This window comes from Colletotrichum fructicola (assembly GCF_000319635.2).
Source record: "Colletotrichum fructicola Nara gc5 chromosome Unknown KSG_Nara_v1_contig11, whole genome shotgun sequence".
Lineage (NCBI taxonomy): Eukaryota > Fungi > Ascomycota > Sordariomycetes > Glomerellales > Glomerellaceae > Colletotrichum > Colletotrichum fructicola.
In genome coordinates, this window is record NW_027094061.1 from 441,959 (window position 1) to 455,194 (window position 13,236).

Sequence of the window (13,236 nt, forward strand, 5' to 3'; positions counted from 1 at the left end):
CTGAGCCCCAGTCTGACAGGGCCAGTGGAGGTGAAAGTTCGAGGCTTCCAAGGCTTCGGACGCTTCTGAGGGAACGTAATGAGGGTGATGAATTCGCATCTCTCTCCGAAATTAGTTCAAAAGAGCCATCAGGATCACTTAGAAATGACCAGTCATGACTGTCATCCATGGCGGATGATGAAGATGTCTCATGATAATCTCGTCTATTTTCGCCTTTGTCGTCGAGTTCTTGATTATTTTCAGTGGGAGGATTCGGAAAAAAGAAAGAGTTGCCTTCGTTCTCGGCCATTCTGGACGTCGTTCGAACAAATTACTGGTGATCGAATCTTCTGGGTTACGACTGTGATACTGACCATTGGATTCTGATGCGGGAGAGAAGAAATAAGAAGATAATGGTTCGACCATTCAAGTCCTGCTTGGACGACATGGCTTCATATATAGGCAACCATATCTCTCAGAACATACCACAACTGGCTTCACACAATGCCATTAATGATGAACAATGCTCAGTAGCCGTTCTTTCATGACGCACCCAAGGCCTGGTCTCTGTGATACCTGACCATAGCTCCTGCGTCATAACTAAGGTCCATGGATAATGGCCTGGCCAGCCAAACGATCCCCTGGGATTGGAAGCAACTCGATTACAAGCTTGCAGTTTACAGTGTCATGTGGAAGAAAGAATACGAGAGACGTGCAGGCAGAGGGACATGATATGCGACGAAAGTTTAATATGTGCAAATTTAGTGACGTTTATTCAACGAAGCCTTTATCACAAGTTGAAGAATTCAGGCTTTCAAAGACCGAAAGAGCAAAGGAGGGTAAGGGCCTGAAAAGCTTCAAACCCCAGTAGACCTGACCTGCAGGCTACTAGATGAAGTGGATGTTGCTTGCCTAGTCCAGATCTGATCCCTTGTTGACTTGATACCAGCTATCTTCCAACTCGCCGTTATCGTCCTCCAAGTCTGAGGCCTTCTCTTTGCAAATTCCCTCTGAGGGTGAGCCTGCGGCCTGGTCCACACCCTTGAAACCATCGTCTCCGTCCAAAATATTAGTAGCAGCGGCCGATTGCAAAGCTTTAGTGGTCTCTCGCTTGCGGCGTGCGGCCTCATCGGCCAGTTCTTCGGTCCGGCGAGAACGGGCCTCGTAGCCGGCCACCAGCTGCTTGACACGGCCACCCCCAAAGGATCCAACTTGAGCAACTCCATTGTTGCCAATTTCCGAGTGCTCATAGACGTCTGGGGATCCAATGGTGTTGCTACGATTATTGATCTTAGACTTGTTGGGATAGGAGTTGGAGAAGTCGGCCGGAGCATCGGATGGCTTGCTATCCTCCAACCATTGCATGCAGCGGGCATGGTATCCGGCGCCACCATGCATGTTCTCGAGAGTGTCTGACATCGTGTTGGCTGTTTGTGAAGAGTTTGTGTTGAGTTATGTTGATGGTATGTGTTGCTTCAATTGATTCAGTTGGAAGTGACTTGCTTCTGAGACTTGAAGGAAGACGAAGGCAGACTGGTCCAGTTATGTAAGTTCTGGATGAAATTTCATACTCGAGTCAATGAACTTATTTGGTTCTGTAAAAGACCAAGCAGTTGAATGGCCTTCTTGTTGTCGTCCTCAGAACAATGAAAATGAAGATTTATCAATTCAAAGAACAGGCTTCTTCGTGCACTGCGGTTTCTGTCTGAAAACAATGGGCGTAGTCCAAGTGCAAAAGAACTAAGAGCTACCACATTAAATCTGGTGAAGAATGCTTTTGATCATAGAACATTAGATTTGGGGCCCATATGGTCAAAAGATATCAAAGGAAATGGGCCTCATGTGTATTTGACAGGACAAGGTGTCAGAATTGAGTTCCTGGTTGCCTCAACCCCTACAATCCCGAGATAAGTTGCAAAGACTACGTTTCGATGCTAGAAATCTGCAGCGTTGGAGTGACGAAGAACATAGCGGTTTGAAGGGAACAATCGACATCTGTCGTCCAGGTACCCAATCTTCACAGTATGATTCCCTAACAGTTTTTCTTATGCTTATTTCATATAACTGGAGCGCTCTTAAGCACCGTAAATATGACGAAAGAAAGAGAACCCATATGTTGGCTTGAGCTAAACTCATCACCAGACCAGAAAAGACTGTTCAGCGAAGTTTGAAAGCCCAACTATGCGCAATTGTCTGGGACCTTGGTGTCATCCCATCCAGAATCGTATTTCAACCACTCAGCATCCAACATCCAATAAGACGTACGTCCCTCAAAGATCACTTCGCAACTCGCTTGTTCTTCTTGTTGGGATGCCTCTGTTCTGCACGCGGTGAAGTCAGCCTGGGGGACGTTGTCGATCGGATCTGAGACATGCTGAAACCATGGCAAAGTCAGCCAAGTTTGAAAGTGGCTGGCCGTTTGCGATCCGGGAACAATAAAATACTGGATGTTGTGAGGGAAGCCGCTGTGACAACCGATAGACAAAGAGGAAAAAAAAAACATCTTAGGGAGCAGAGAATGCCTTGTGGACGACACTAAGAACATAGAATTTAGCCATGTGAAGCGACGTAGGTCGGAACACACGACGTTAGACCAGCTTGGCCGTGGCGCCGGGGGAAGTTTGCTTCCTTGTTCATTCCGGGGGCTTACGCGCTGGGTAAGACTTCATGCGATGTGGCGCTTTGGCGGACAAGAACACATGCGCTCTTTCAGCCACGGCGCCACTCCGTCCGGTTGAAACCAAATACAGGTACCCAAAGTCCGGTCATGCCAGTGCTAAGTGGCCGGCGTGGGTGCGAGAATATCATCTCAGGCATTGGGGGTGAGTATCACATCGGAGAAATGGCAACGAAAGGATTTCACATGGCCTCAATGTATGCGCAGAAGTCGAAGAGCAAATATTTTCAATTTTAAGCTTATGACAGCCGGATCGCCACATAGAGTGTACCCCATCGAGATGCACTTGGCGTCAGTAAAGCGATCGACTCTTGTTTGACCTCGTTAGACCGTGGCACATGTGCTAGACCAGGAAAACCACAGCAATGTAAATTTCCAGACGTTACTGACGCCAAGTGATACTCGTTGGGATACGCTCGAAAACCTCGCCCAAGTCTCAGAGGTCGATATTGCTGGCCGGCCGAGCCAGATTAGCCCTCCAATGGTGCTTGTTGATAGGGTCCTTATGATACAGGTTGATCTCGAAGAACCTATCGTGTATGTCAGTCACATTTGAAGTTCTTGAACCTGAAGGAGACGGGTCAGCAGGCGCATTCTCCGAAGTCTAGGACCGTCCAATGCGAGAAGGATTCGCCGTGGAGGGAGCAAGAAAGAGAGGTTCCATACGAATTGATCTTCTGGAAGTTGACATGGATCAAGAAGTCTTCAGCAACCTCGACATATGAATGGGTGCGATCCGCAAAGTTGACAAAGTATCGCTTGCTCTCTAGCGGCCCATAGTTGACCTGACGCACCAGCTGGATTGCATAGAGAGGAATCCGGTTGGTACCATCGATCTTGGAAGCTTCTTCTATGACTGTCCGCTGGCCGTCTTTGGCCCAGGCCATGAATCGAGTGAACCTGACCTCATGATCGGTACACAGAGCCTTGTAAGGCTTGAGGGACTCGCAGCAAAGTAGTGCAGACATGGCCTCGACTTGATTGATGTTCAGAAACAGAGAGAAAGTGGTTCGGGAGAGACTTGCTGGATTGTGGAAGAAAAAGAAAGCGGGATTCCTCCATTACCATTTAATACAAACTCATCAAAGGAGCATTTGAAGTACTCGGTCTGTCAGGACCTAGCCACGGAAACCACGAAACCAATGCCATCTCTATTGTCATTGGTTATCGCACATCAGATGAGGCCTACAAGAAATAAGATTTCACAACACATGAAGACACATGGGCCATGGTTATCGAGAAGATAGAGTTGAGGCCTACCATTCCACGCGTCCAATCATACTGGACGCTTGTCATCTTGCTCAGAATGCTCCCGGCGATAAATACCCCCCCCAACCAACGTGCTCATTTCCCGGATTTCTCTCCCTTCCCCACGGCCGGCACATGTTGTGCGAAGCCTGTCACTCCTTTCCACAACCTTCGTTGCCGACCAGATCACTCTTTTTCTTGCTTTGAAGCTTAGCCCTTGCCCTCTTGTTCTTGCCATAACCATCCAGCAGGCTTACCACTCCTTCAACTCTTTCTTGGGTAGGCCTTAATCTCAAGTTCAGACCCCTCAGGCTCGACTGGTCTAGGGTTCTTTTATCATCATCATCATCAGTGTCTCGAAACCGTTGATCCTCTGTGGGTTCAGACCGGTAGTGGAGGGCCACTCGAAGAATATGACTGGAGTACAGCGTCTAGCTTCCTCCAGCCTGCTGGGCATATCGATGGGGAGCAGGAGAATCATGGGCAAAATAGAATCGAAGTCGAGAGGAACTTTATTCCTCAACAGTCCTTCCCAGAAACACAACAGTATCCTGGCAATAACGACTATCAGGACGATGTGTCCGCTGAGGAAGCCATTGCGGTCCATGATAGAGAGTCTGGCCTTTGGCGATGCGACCAATGTCAACGTGTTCACCAGAAGCGGTACCTTCTCAAGTAAGTCTCTCCCGAGATGGTCCAAGGAGTGATTTAATTGTGATTGAAGCCGATGCATCACGAAACACGCCAGACAATTCAAGTGCACAGAAGAGGGTTGCTCTTCAACGTTTGTTTACAGGAAGGATCTACGCCGCCATCGGGAGGACAGACATCCTGAAACTGTTGAGGGTTTCTTACCTTACTTCTGCCCTCACAATGGCTGCAAGTATTCGGAAGGGAAAGGCCGTGGATTTCCCAGGAAATACAATCGCGATAGGCACGTCCGCACACAGCATCGCAACCAGCCCTTGGGCTAGTAGAGTTAGACTCAATGAAACCGAATGCCAGGCATAAACCTTTGACCCCCCAAAGTACTATGACTCGAATTCACTCCATGCCATCAGCGACACCCAACCTTCCCGCACGGAGAACGAGTGCCATTAACCGCCGGCACCGTCGAATTGCCAGCCCCAACGGCCAGCTGCGCGGCCCAAAGCCGCTAGCGCGAGCAGCGCAAAATTCCCAAGCGAATTTGGCGGAATCAGAATGCTGTGAATGGCCAGCCTTGTGCAACTGCGGAACTCGTAATTCAGTTGGGGGACTGTGGCTTACGCTAGCTAATCTCACCACGAGACTTAGGCTCGATTTTTGCTCCCTTTTTGTCTTAGCTGTCAGCCCCAGCTGTTCAGCTACATCATCCCGGCCGGAAGCTATGAGGGGTCTTTCAGATGATCTGAGCTGTGAAAGGACAGAAAATCTGCGGCTGTAGGCCGGGGATTATTTGCGTCCGGAATGTTGTGACCTGCCATGGTGTCGATCTCGCCGAGAGCTTAGATATAAGCATGGTTGTCTTCCCCCTCCCGGCAGATGCCCCTGCCCAGCTTTTCCACTCGAATCGACAGCTTGTACCCTGGCAGACTGCATCCCAAGGGGGATCATACGATCATAACTTGGCAGAGGGCCAGCCCGTAGGGCATCGTGCAGAGGATCTCCCACCATGGCCAACATCGATCAAGACCTTTGGGTTCCCGGTAACCTGACCTGGGACCAGCTAAACTTCCATAACAACTGCACTGGTAGGTACCCGCCTAATCGGTACAAGCTATCATTGCGGTGATGTAGCTCACAGCGAAAATAGCCTGGGGTCAATGGCTCGGAGCATTGGTACAACCTGACCCTTGGGACCCAAGTTCGACACGCGGAATGAGCATGGAACTCTCGATGATACTCTTTCTCAACTCCATACCCGATAATTCCAGTAACTATACCAGTCTGACCACATGGTACGCCGATGTATCTTCTTTCTTCGCCTACAACATGATGCACACTCCTATTCCGAACGCCACCTCCCCCAAATATTATCAGTTTAGCCAGCGATTCAACGACACCATCCTTTGGGGCCCGAAAGAAAAGTGCGAGGCCGATTTCTGCAAAGCTGTCGGATATACAGGAAGTCAGGATTTGTGTGGCATTGGAGTAGGTGTCTCTCATGTGCGTTGGTGTTCGGTTTGGGCTGATGTGTTTGCAGGTAGTGGTGTCCTACTTCCTCGAAGCGCTTCTCGGGACGATATATCTCATTGCCTTCACCGTCCATCAGTCGATCCGATACTTCAACAGAAATACGTACAAGAAGAAGAGACAAGCTGGCCAACCGCAGACTATCAGCGAGCGAATCCTTGACTCTTTCCGCGGCTCCTTGGACATGTTCCTAAGCGGGGCCATGCTAATTGCTGTCGCCATGCTTGGAGCGGCGCTTTATTCCAGTATTACCAACAAAGAGGAGAGAGAAAAGGTCAATCCGGATCTGCCTTCAGGCGAAGCCGTCTATGAAATGGCGCTCTCTCTAATTGCCTCCAACTTCTCGGTATTCCCGGTCATGCTACTCTATGCTTTAGTAAAGCATGACGGCCATCGGAAGTGGCTTCATCGCGCTGTGTTGTTCGTTCTTTGGGGCCTGAGCGCATCCGTAGTCTACATGGCGCCGAGAGCTGAGGTAGACTATGCAGAGCGCAAGAGTGGCCATGCGAACTTTGACTGCGACCAGCGCGGCTCGCAATACTGGCACGTTGTCAAGGCGACCCAATTCCTTGTCATAGGGCTGCCTCTACTCTGGCTTATCATCACCATTTTTCTGACCACAGGTTTCAAGATCCCTGGCTTGGTCGACAAGCCCTGGGTCAAGACATGGAGGTCGATTTGGCGCCTTCTAATTGCGTGGATCAACCTCTTTCTCATGTGGGGCATTCTCGCCTACTTCACGCACTTCAGACAGAAGATCATTGATGCGGCGGGTGGTCTAGACAAGAATGATAAGTGGACATTTGGTCAGGTACTTGCCTTGGCCGCGTGGGTTCCAGTCGTTGCAGAGCTGTTCTACATCTTAGCCTGTAAGTACTCACCTATTGATTTGAGGAACCATCGGATGCTGAAATTATTGCAGTTGGCCTGGAAGACAGTTTGTCAGGGCATATGCCCTCAGATTACCACGCTTCGCTTGTCGGAAACACTGTCCAGGTTGACCCAAGTCAGGAGAGACCTTTACTTCATAGGGATTCGACCTACGACATGCGACATGCCTCAGTCTACAGCCAAGCATCGATGTACGATCTCAAACAAACTTCGACAAATGCCTCATCTGCTACAACACTCGCTTCTCCACCAGCATCAGCACCTTCGACTCAAATGGCGTGGCACGACCCGAACTATCAACCATTTCAACAGCAACACACAACAAATGCACAAAGACATCAGAGCTGGGACCCGTATTACCATACTGGGTGGTAGGAGAACTTTGCAAAGGAGCCATAGTTGTTCTAATATAGCTAAGACGAAGGAGAGACGGAACTATGGCATCATGTACGATACATTGCAAACGAAAGCATTAATCCTAATGTGACGGAAAGCATGAATAGACGAGCGAAAATGAGAGCTACTTGTACACTAGAATCTCGCTAATATCAGCCACACTTTAAAGACAGTTATATTGCTCGCGAGCCTCGCTGATGACATTAGGTCGACCGCAAGAAGTCTTCCGTCCTCTATGTATAGGTAGATACATTGGATGACGGAAATCGCGATCAGAATTGAGATCATGGGAGGGAAAGGACAAGTTGATTCGTGAGCCCGGCCACCATATACCGAATAAGTAGAAACAGGACAAGAACCAAGTTACCTTCAAGCCATAATTTCATCCGAATTACGCTGTATTGGTCTACAAGAATTGGGCAAAAGGCCCGGATAAGTCTAATATTCTGAGCTACTTCCAGAATTGAGACAAATCTAGCATGGCAAAGGGTAGATCAGCGTCGTCGTGACTACCCATCTGCTCCACAATGGACAAGAAATCATCAGATGATATTCCGATGCTATCAAGAAACTCGGCGTTGCTCGGTGTTTCTGGTGCGCAAACTAGGGGCTGAGGCTCGCTAAGCGTAGTCATGGAAGCCAAATCAGGTTCCGCGGTTGAAGACTCCCAGATACTTGGGAATGGCCGCAGTTGAAGCGAACGTACAAGCGGCCTCGAGGGTTGAACGTCAGGCTGATTAACCCGCATGGCAAATTCATTGAAAAGAAATTCCAAATGAGTTAACTCAGCTTTCCGTACTTCCGCCACGGAGTTGCCCTTGTGAATCATGTCATCCAAGATTGCATGTGCTTCTCTGCCGTGTGTTGGCCCGTCTATTTCGGTTGTAGATGGAAATAAGGCATTTGCAATGGTGAGATGAATCGCCGCACCGTATGCGTACTCAAGATCGAAAGGAAGGAAGACCTCTATTGTCTGGTAAGTCTGATGCGATTTCAAGAAGTCGCCTGGAAACGCTTACCGATTAGAGTGTCCTCTCCGGAGAGGATCTGGAGTGTCTTAACTGCAGACTTGATTCCTGTTGACATCAACGGGATAAGCGGAGCCATGAAGCCCTCCATGTCCGGTAGTCCTCGGCCAAAATGGTCGAGTTGTTGTTTGAGCGCTGACAGAAGTAGTGGCCGTGTGGCGATAACCACGCACTGGGCATTGGATGTTAGCAGCGAAACCACCAGGTTGGGATTGGAGCAACTGCACTTGATGATAAAGAAGAGTAATATCTCTCGTTCCTTTTGGCATTGTGTCCACCGAGTTTTGGAATTTGACACGAGTGATCTTTTCGATCTCCTGGGCATGTCCTGCCAGAGTGTGCAAAATCGACTTTGTTTCTTCAAGAAACTTGCCCAACGCGGTCTTTTCAGATTTGTAAACGGCTAAATAAGCCATTAGCCGTGAACAAACTCTGCAAATGATACTGGATGCATATTGACTGACTGTTGATGATGGAGGACAGTAGATGAGATAGCTTTACTCTCAAACCCAGAGTTGTATCCTGAGGTGATGCCATGCTGGGCGGATCGAGCAAGGTTGTAATGTCAATGTCCTGAGTATTCATCGGAACGCCCAATGAGCATGAAAAATGGCGGTCCATGATATATAGAGTCCACCACAACTTCCGACAGCATGCTACTGTGTCAGATCCCAAGGCCTCTTCAGGCAGCTGGGTGTGGAGGCCTTCCAGCTGGGCTATTCGTATTGCCTGGGCGACCTTGAATGTGGTGAACGTCAGCTCAGTCTTGTCGAGGAAGATGTATACTTACATATAGCTGTGCTGACTCTCTTTGATAAATTGAGTATAAGTACAGACCGGCTAGGGCCAGAACCTCGATTGCAAGAAGACTGTCCTTCCACAACAACGAGGGATCAGGCAAAAGTGACATCGCACGAATGAAAAACTTGGAGCCTGGCGGCTCTTTGGGGGTTTTTGATCTCGAAAGAAAGGCTTGCCCAAAGGATAAGACCAACAAAAACTGAACAAACCAGAGCCGCGACTCGGCTGCTTTTTGGACAGGGTTACCATAGTAGAACTCATTTACATTCTGGACGAATACTTCGTCGTCGAGAAATTGATAGTTCTGGCCAAGGTGAAATTTCACTGTGTTATATAGATAAAGAGCATGCTCAATGGAAGGAAGGCCTTTGATGTCGGGCGGCTCATCTGCGCCTGCAGCACTCCACTTTAGAGTATATATTTCGTCGTTGAGGAAACTCGGCGCACTGAAGGGAGTTTCAAGCTGGAGCTTCTCCGCCATCATTAGAGTAAGTCGGGCGGTAAAGGACCATGTTGAAGACGGTGCCAGCCAGACTATCAAGATCTCATTAGCTAATCTCAGGTGCAATACGACTGGAAGAAAGAGAAATTACTCCAGTTTCTTTTGTTTTGATGAGTGTTTCGGATCGTCGTGGACGGCAGCGTGAAGGGACTTGTGTATACACAATGTGTTTCATCGCTAGATTGGACTCTTCTTGAACCCCTTGGTGACGTTACTGCAACTGGAAATATGTCAGAAAAGGAATGAGCGTGCTTTAACTTGGTAATTCGCTCACCGTCGTCATCGTTCTCGGAGCCGAAAGCAGCATCACACGATCTCTTGCTTCCGGTCGAACACACGTCCGAGGCTCGTCTTCTTCTATCATCTTCGCTTCTGATGTGAATCGATCTCTCTGAAGAAGATGCCTTCGTGCCCGAATCCTCATACTTGCATCTGACCACGCGTCGTCTACAGTTTGCACATGGCTCATCACCAGTACACTTGATTTTGCTCGTCCGACACGGTATGCATCTGGATAGTCTCCATGTGAGATCTTGCATTGCGGAGGGTTGTGGTGAGTCTTACGCGTTTGTAGTCCTTCTAATCTTCCTCCGACCACCGTCCATTTTTGAAGCACGGTCAGAACGAGCCCTCTTGAACAACAAGAAGGACAATGGCTCTTTCTTTGACGTCGAAGAATGAGTGAGTATAACTAATTTCGCAGCGAAAACTATTGATAACAGGGCACGCGGCCGATATCAAAGATGGATGCTACCGATCGATGAAGCGCAGAGACGCTGATAGCGGGTGGATGACAAGTGGGGACAGAGTCGTGTACCCCGCGAAATCACACAAAATCGTGCCAGACAAGCTCGTGACCCCATGACGGCATGAATCCGGGGAAGGACGCTATGACACACCTTTAGCTAATGTGGTATGTCCATGGAAACTACTCCTAACTATTTAATGACATAACACTCGCGTATTCTGACTAGAGTCCATTGGCTTGTGTGCGCCAGATGAACGGCCATCAAAGACACCTCAGCGATTCGAACAGGTTTGCCGGGGACACGGAAATCTATCATTGACCTCGCGTATGGACTTTTTGATAAGGAACTTTTCACATTGCAGGCACGGTGGGCTCTGTCACATGCACATCTGTTTGATCAAAACGTCATGGAGTCGGTGGCCTAATAGTCTCTGCCTTCCATTCCTATCTCAACGAAGGCTACGTAGATAACGAAGTTCGTTGTCAAATCTTGAACGCGAAGATCACACCGTCTGTCTTACCCGAAATTAGCGATTCGATCCGGAGCAGCCCCTCCTGATGTGGGGCCGAGAAGCCGAGCAGGGATCGGGTGCAGGGATCGGGTGCAGGGATCGGGTCGGGATGGCGCCGTTATCAAGAAGCCGAGTCAGCGAGTCCTCTGCTTGTGTCAAGCTTCTGCTATCCTGAGGAATCTCTATCGTCCAAATCTATCGTCGCCAACTTTGAGAGAAAAGAGTTTTGGTCGTTTATCATCTGAGTAAGGTAGATAAGAAGGAATCGGGAACCACAAATCGGTCATAGCGTTGCTGGATTGATGGCGATAGCGGGCCACTACTGTATTTTATACCCAGTCGGAGGCTAGGCGTCTCCATTCGTTACATGTCGCGTGATAGTAAAGACAGAAGATCTCTCCAATTAGAAGATTTTCATATATATTTCTGCATGCACATTATATTTGTGATGTAGTTCCAGAACAGGCTTTTATTTTGAATACAGTGAACGCTCGGGGCCCGTCTACTTTAGGAAGCAGGGGAATTTCTCCGTTTTGGGAAATATCCCCAAGGCGCATGCACCAACAAACGAACATGCGAAGAAGAAGGCTTAGAAAATATTGAATCTATGAATTGTACCCAGTCGTAGGATCTGAAGTAGAGCGACCATGTCTTTTCAGGAGAGCTTTTCATCAAGCTCTTGAACCCAAGCTCACTCTTGTCTGTTACTCTGGCCCAATTGATATTCCCTAAGCGTTACGATGCCCGCTGAAAGCATTGTAATTGTTGGGTAAGTGAGAAATAGCACGTGACGTTGAAGTAAAGAGTCGCTGACTTTATCAAATAGCGCAGGCATCATCGGCCTGGACGTTGCACTGGTGTTGGCAAAGGCAGGCCTCGGTAAATCTACTACGGTCGTAGCGGAATACCTGCCTGGAGACACTGCGGTCACTTACACTTCCCCCTGGTTAGGACGATGCAAACTCATTGAACCAGTCAAGTGATCCAGACAAAGACATGGCTGACTCAATCAGGGCCGGCTGCAACTTTTCAGCCATCTCCGGCAGCGATGCCAACGCGTTGAGATGGGATCGCGTCGGTTACTCCCATCTCTGCAAGCTGGCTTCTGATACAGACGAAAAGGCGTTCGTGGAGAGAACTCCATCTATAGAAATGTGGGATGAAGAGATTCCCCACGAAAAGATAAAGCACATGTCTGACTACCTTGAGGATGTAAGAACTTTCACAAACACTGTTGTGATAAATCCAAAGCGCTGACACGGTCATGGCAGTTCAAAGTTTTGCCTCAAGAGGAACTTCCAGAAGGCGTCAAATTTGCTGTGTCTTTCACCACTTTGACTGTGAATGCGCCTGCACATCTCCTCTACCTTTACCGGACGCTGAAGGACCGCTATGGTGTACGTTTCATCCGGCAAAAGGTTCCCGATATTCAATCCGGCCTCATCAGTCTCGACACAAAGGTCGTGTTCAACTGCACTGGTAACGCAGCCAAGACACTATCCGGCGTCGAAGACCAACGCTGCTACCCAACCAGAGGCCAGGTTGTGTTGGTCAGAGCACCGCCAGTCCGAACAAATGTAATGAGGCACGGCAAGGACTACGAGACCTACGTGATCCCGCGCCCTGGATCAAACGGGAATGCCATATTGGGAGGCTACATGCAGAAGGGAAGTGGGTAAGTTGATCATCTGGCGAGCTCATCGTTGAGAACCTACATGTTGGCGTGAGCTCACCCTTGATAACACAGTGACGGTGCTACATACTATCATGAGACCATCTCCATTATGGATCGGACCCACAAGTTGAGTAGCGAGCTTCGTGAGAAGGATTCTGAAGTACTTGCGGTTGTTGCTGGACTAAGGCCCTCACGAGAAGGCGGTGCTCGCGTCGAGGGTGTTCAGGTTGACGTAGGTGGGAGGCAGGGTTTGATCGTACATAATTACGGAGCTGGAGGTACTGGTTTTCAGGCTGGATACGGCATGGCGTTGGAGGCAGTCGAGGCTGCTGCGACCGCTTTGAAAGATATACAGCAGGCAGGCTTAAGGTCGCGCCTGTGAGGTTGTTAATAGATACGCAGCAGCCTTGAGTTCATTTGTCACGCGTAATGAGTAAAGATTCCGCTCATGATACGTCCATACTCGTGGTGTCCTGGTTGTGCTTTCTCTTCGTCTCTACCTACCACTTTCATTATGTAAGACGGAAAAAACGCTTCTGCAAAAGAGGACGTGGCAGCATTCCAGGATTTAACGGACATACAAGAACGGTTTGCAACCTCCAAT

At 48.9% G+C, this 13,236-nt stretch overlaps 6 protein-coding genes across 6 annotated transcripts; 3 read left to right on the plus strand and 3 right to left on the minus strand.

Moving 5' to 3' along the window:
- Positions 1-891: 891 nt before the first annotated feature.
- On the minus strand, positions 892-1,398 carry CGGC5_v016646 (uncharacterized protein; the record flags this gene model as incomplete). The annotated part of the gene is made up of 1 exon (XM_032037236.1): positions 892-1,398. The coding sequence occupies one exon, from the start codon at positions 1,396-1,398 to the stop codon at positions 892-894; it is 507 nt and encodes a 168-aa protein (XP_031883911.1).
- Positions 1,399-3,092: 1,694 nt separating this feature from the next.
- On the minus strand, positions 3,093-3,624 carry CGGC5_v016647 (uncharacterized protein; the record flags this gene model as incomplete). The annotated part of the gene is made up of 2 exons (XM_032037237.1): positions 3,093-3,186; positions 3,323-3,624. The coding sequence occupies 2 exons, from the start codon at positions 3,622-3,624 to the stop codon at positions 3,093-3,095; spliced, it is 396 nt and encodes a 131-aa protein (XP_031883909.1).
- An 855-nt stretch (positions 3,625-4,479) lies between these two features.
- CGGC5_v016648 (uncharacterized protein) lies at positions 4,480-4,915 on the plus strand (the record flags this gene model as incomplete). Its single annotated transcript, XM_066153550.1, has 2 exons — positions 4,480-4,579; positions 4,629-4,915. The coding sequence occupies 2 exons, from the start codon at positions 4,480-4,482 to the stop codon at positions 4,913-4,915; spliced, it is 387 nt and encodes a 128-aa protein (XP_066007000.1).
- A 643-nt stretch (positions 4,916-5,558) lies between these two features.
- Positions 5,559-7,345, plus strand: CGGC5_v016649 (uncharacterized protein; the record flags this gene model as incomplete). Its single annotated transcript, XM_032037238.1, has 4 exons — positions 5,559-5,637; positions 5,700-6,037; positions 6,090-6,948; positions 7,002-7,345. 4 exons carry the CDS (start codon positions 5,559-5,561, stop codon positions 7,343-7,345), a joined length of 1,620 nt encoding a protein of 539 aa, XP_031883910.1.
- A 472-nt stretch (positions 7,346-7,817) lies between these two features.
- On the minus strand, positions 7,818-10,302 carry PUT3-3 (Proline utilization trans-activator; the record flags this gene model as incomplete). The annotated part of the gene is made up of 8 exons (XM_032037239.2): positions 7,818-8,332; positions 8,386-8,566; positions 8,622-8,797; positions 8,859-9,132; positions 9,185-9,729; positions 9,789-9,917; positions 9,972-10,207; positions 10,262-10,302. The coding sequence occupies 8 exons, from the start codon at positions 10,300-10,302 to the stop codon at positions 7,818-7,820; spliced, it is 2,097 nt and encodes a 698-aa protein (XP_031884016.2).
- A 1,395-nt stretch (positions 10,303-11,697) lies between these two features.
- Positions 11,698-13,014, plus strand: dao1-2 (D-amino-acid oxidase; the record flags this gene model as incomplete). The annotated part of the gene is made up of 5 exons (XM_032037240.1): positions 11,698-11,726; positions 11,784-11,903; positions 11,971-12,169; positions 12,229-12,632; positions 12,705-13,014. The coding sequence occupies 5 exons, from the start codon at positions 11,698-11,700 to the stop codon at positions 13,012-13,014; spliced, it is 1,062 nt and encodes a 353-aa protein (XP_031883904.1).
- Positions 13,015-13,236: the final 222 nt, after the last annotated feature.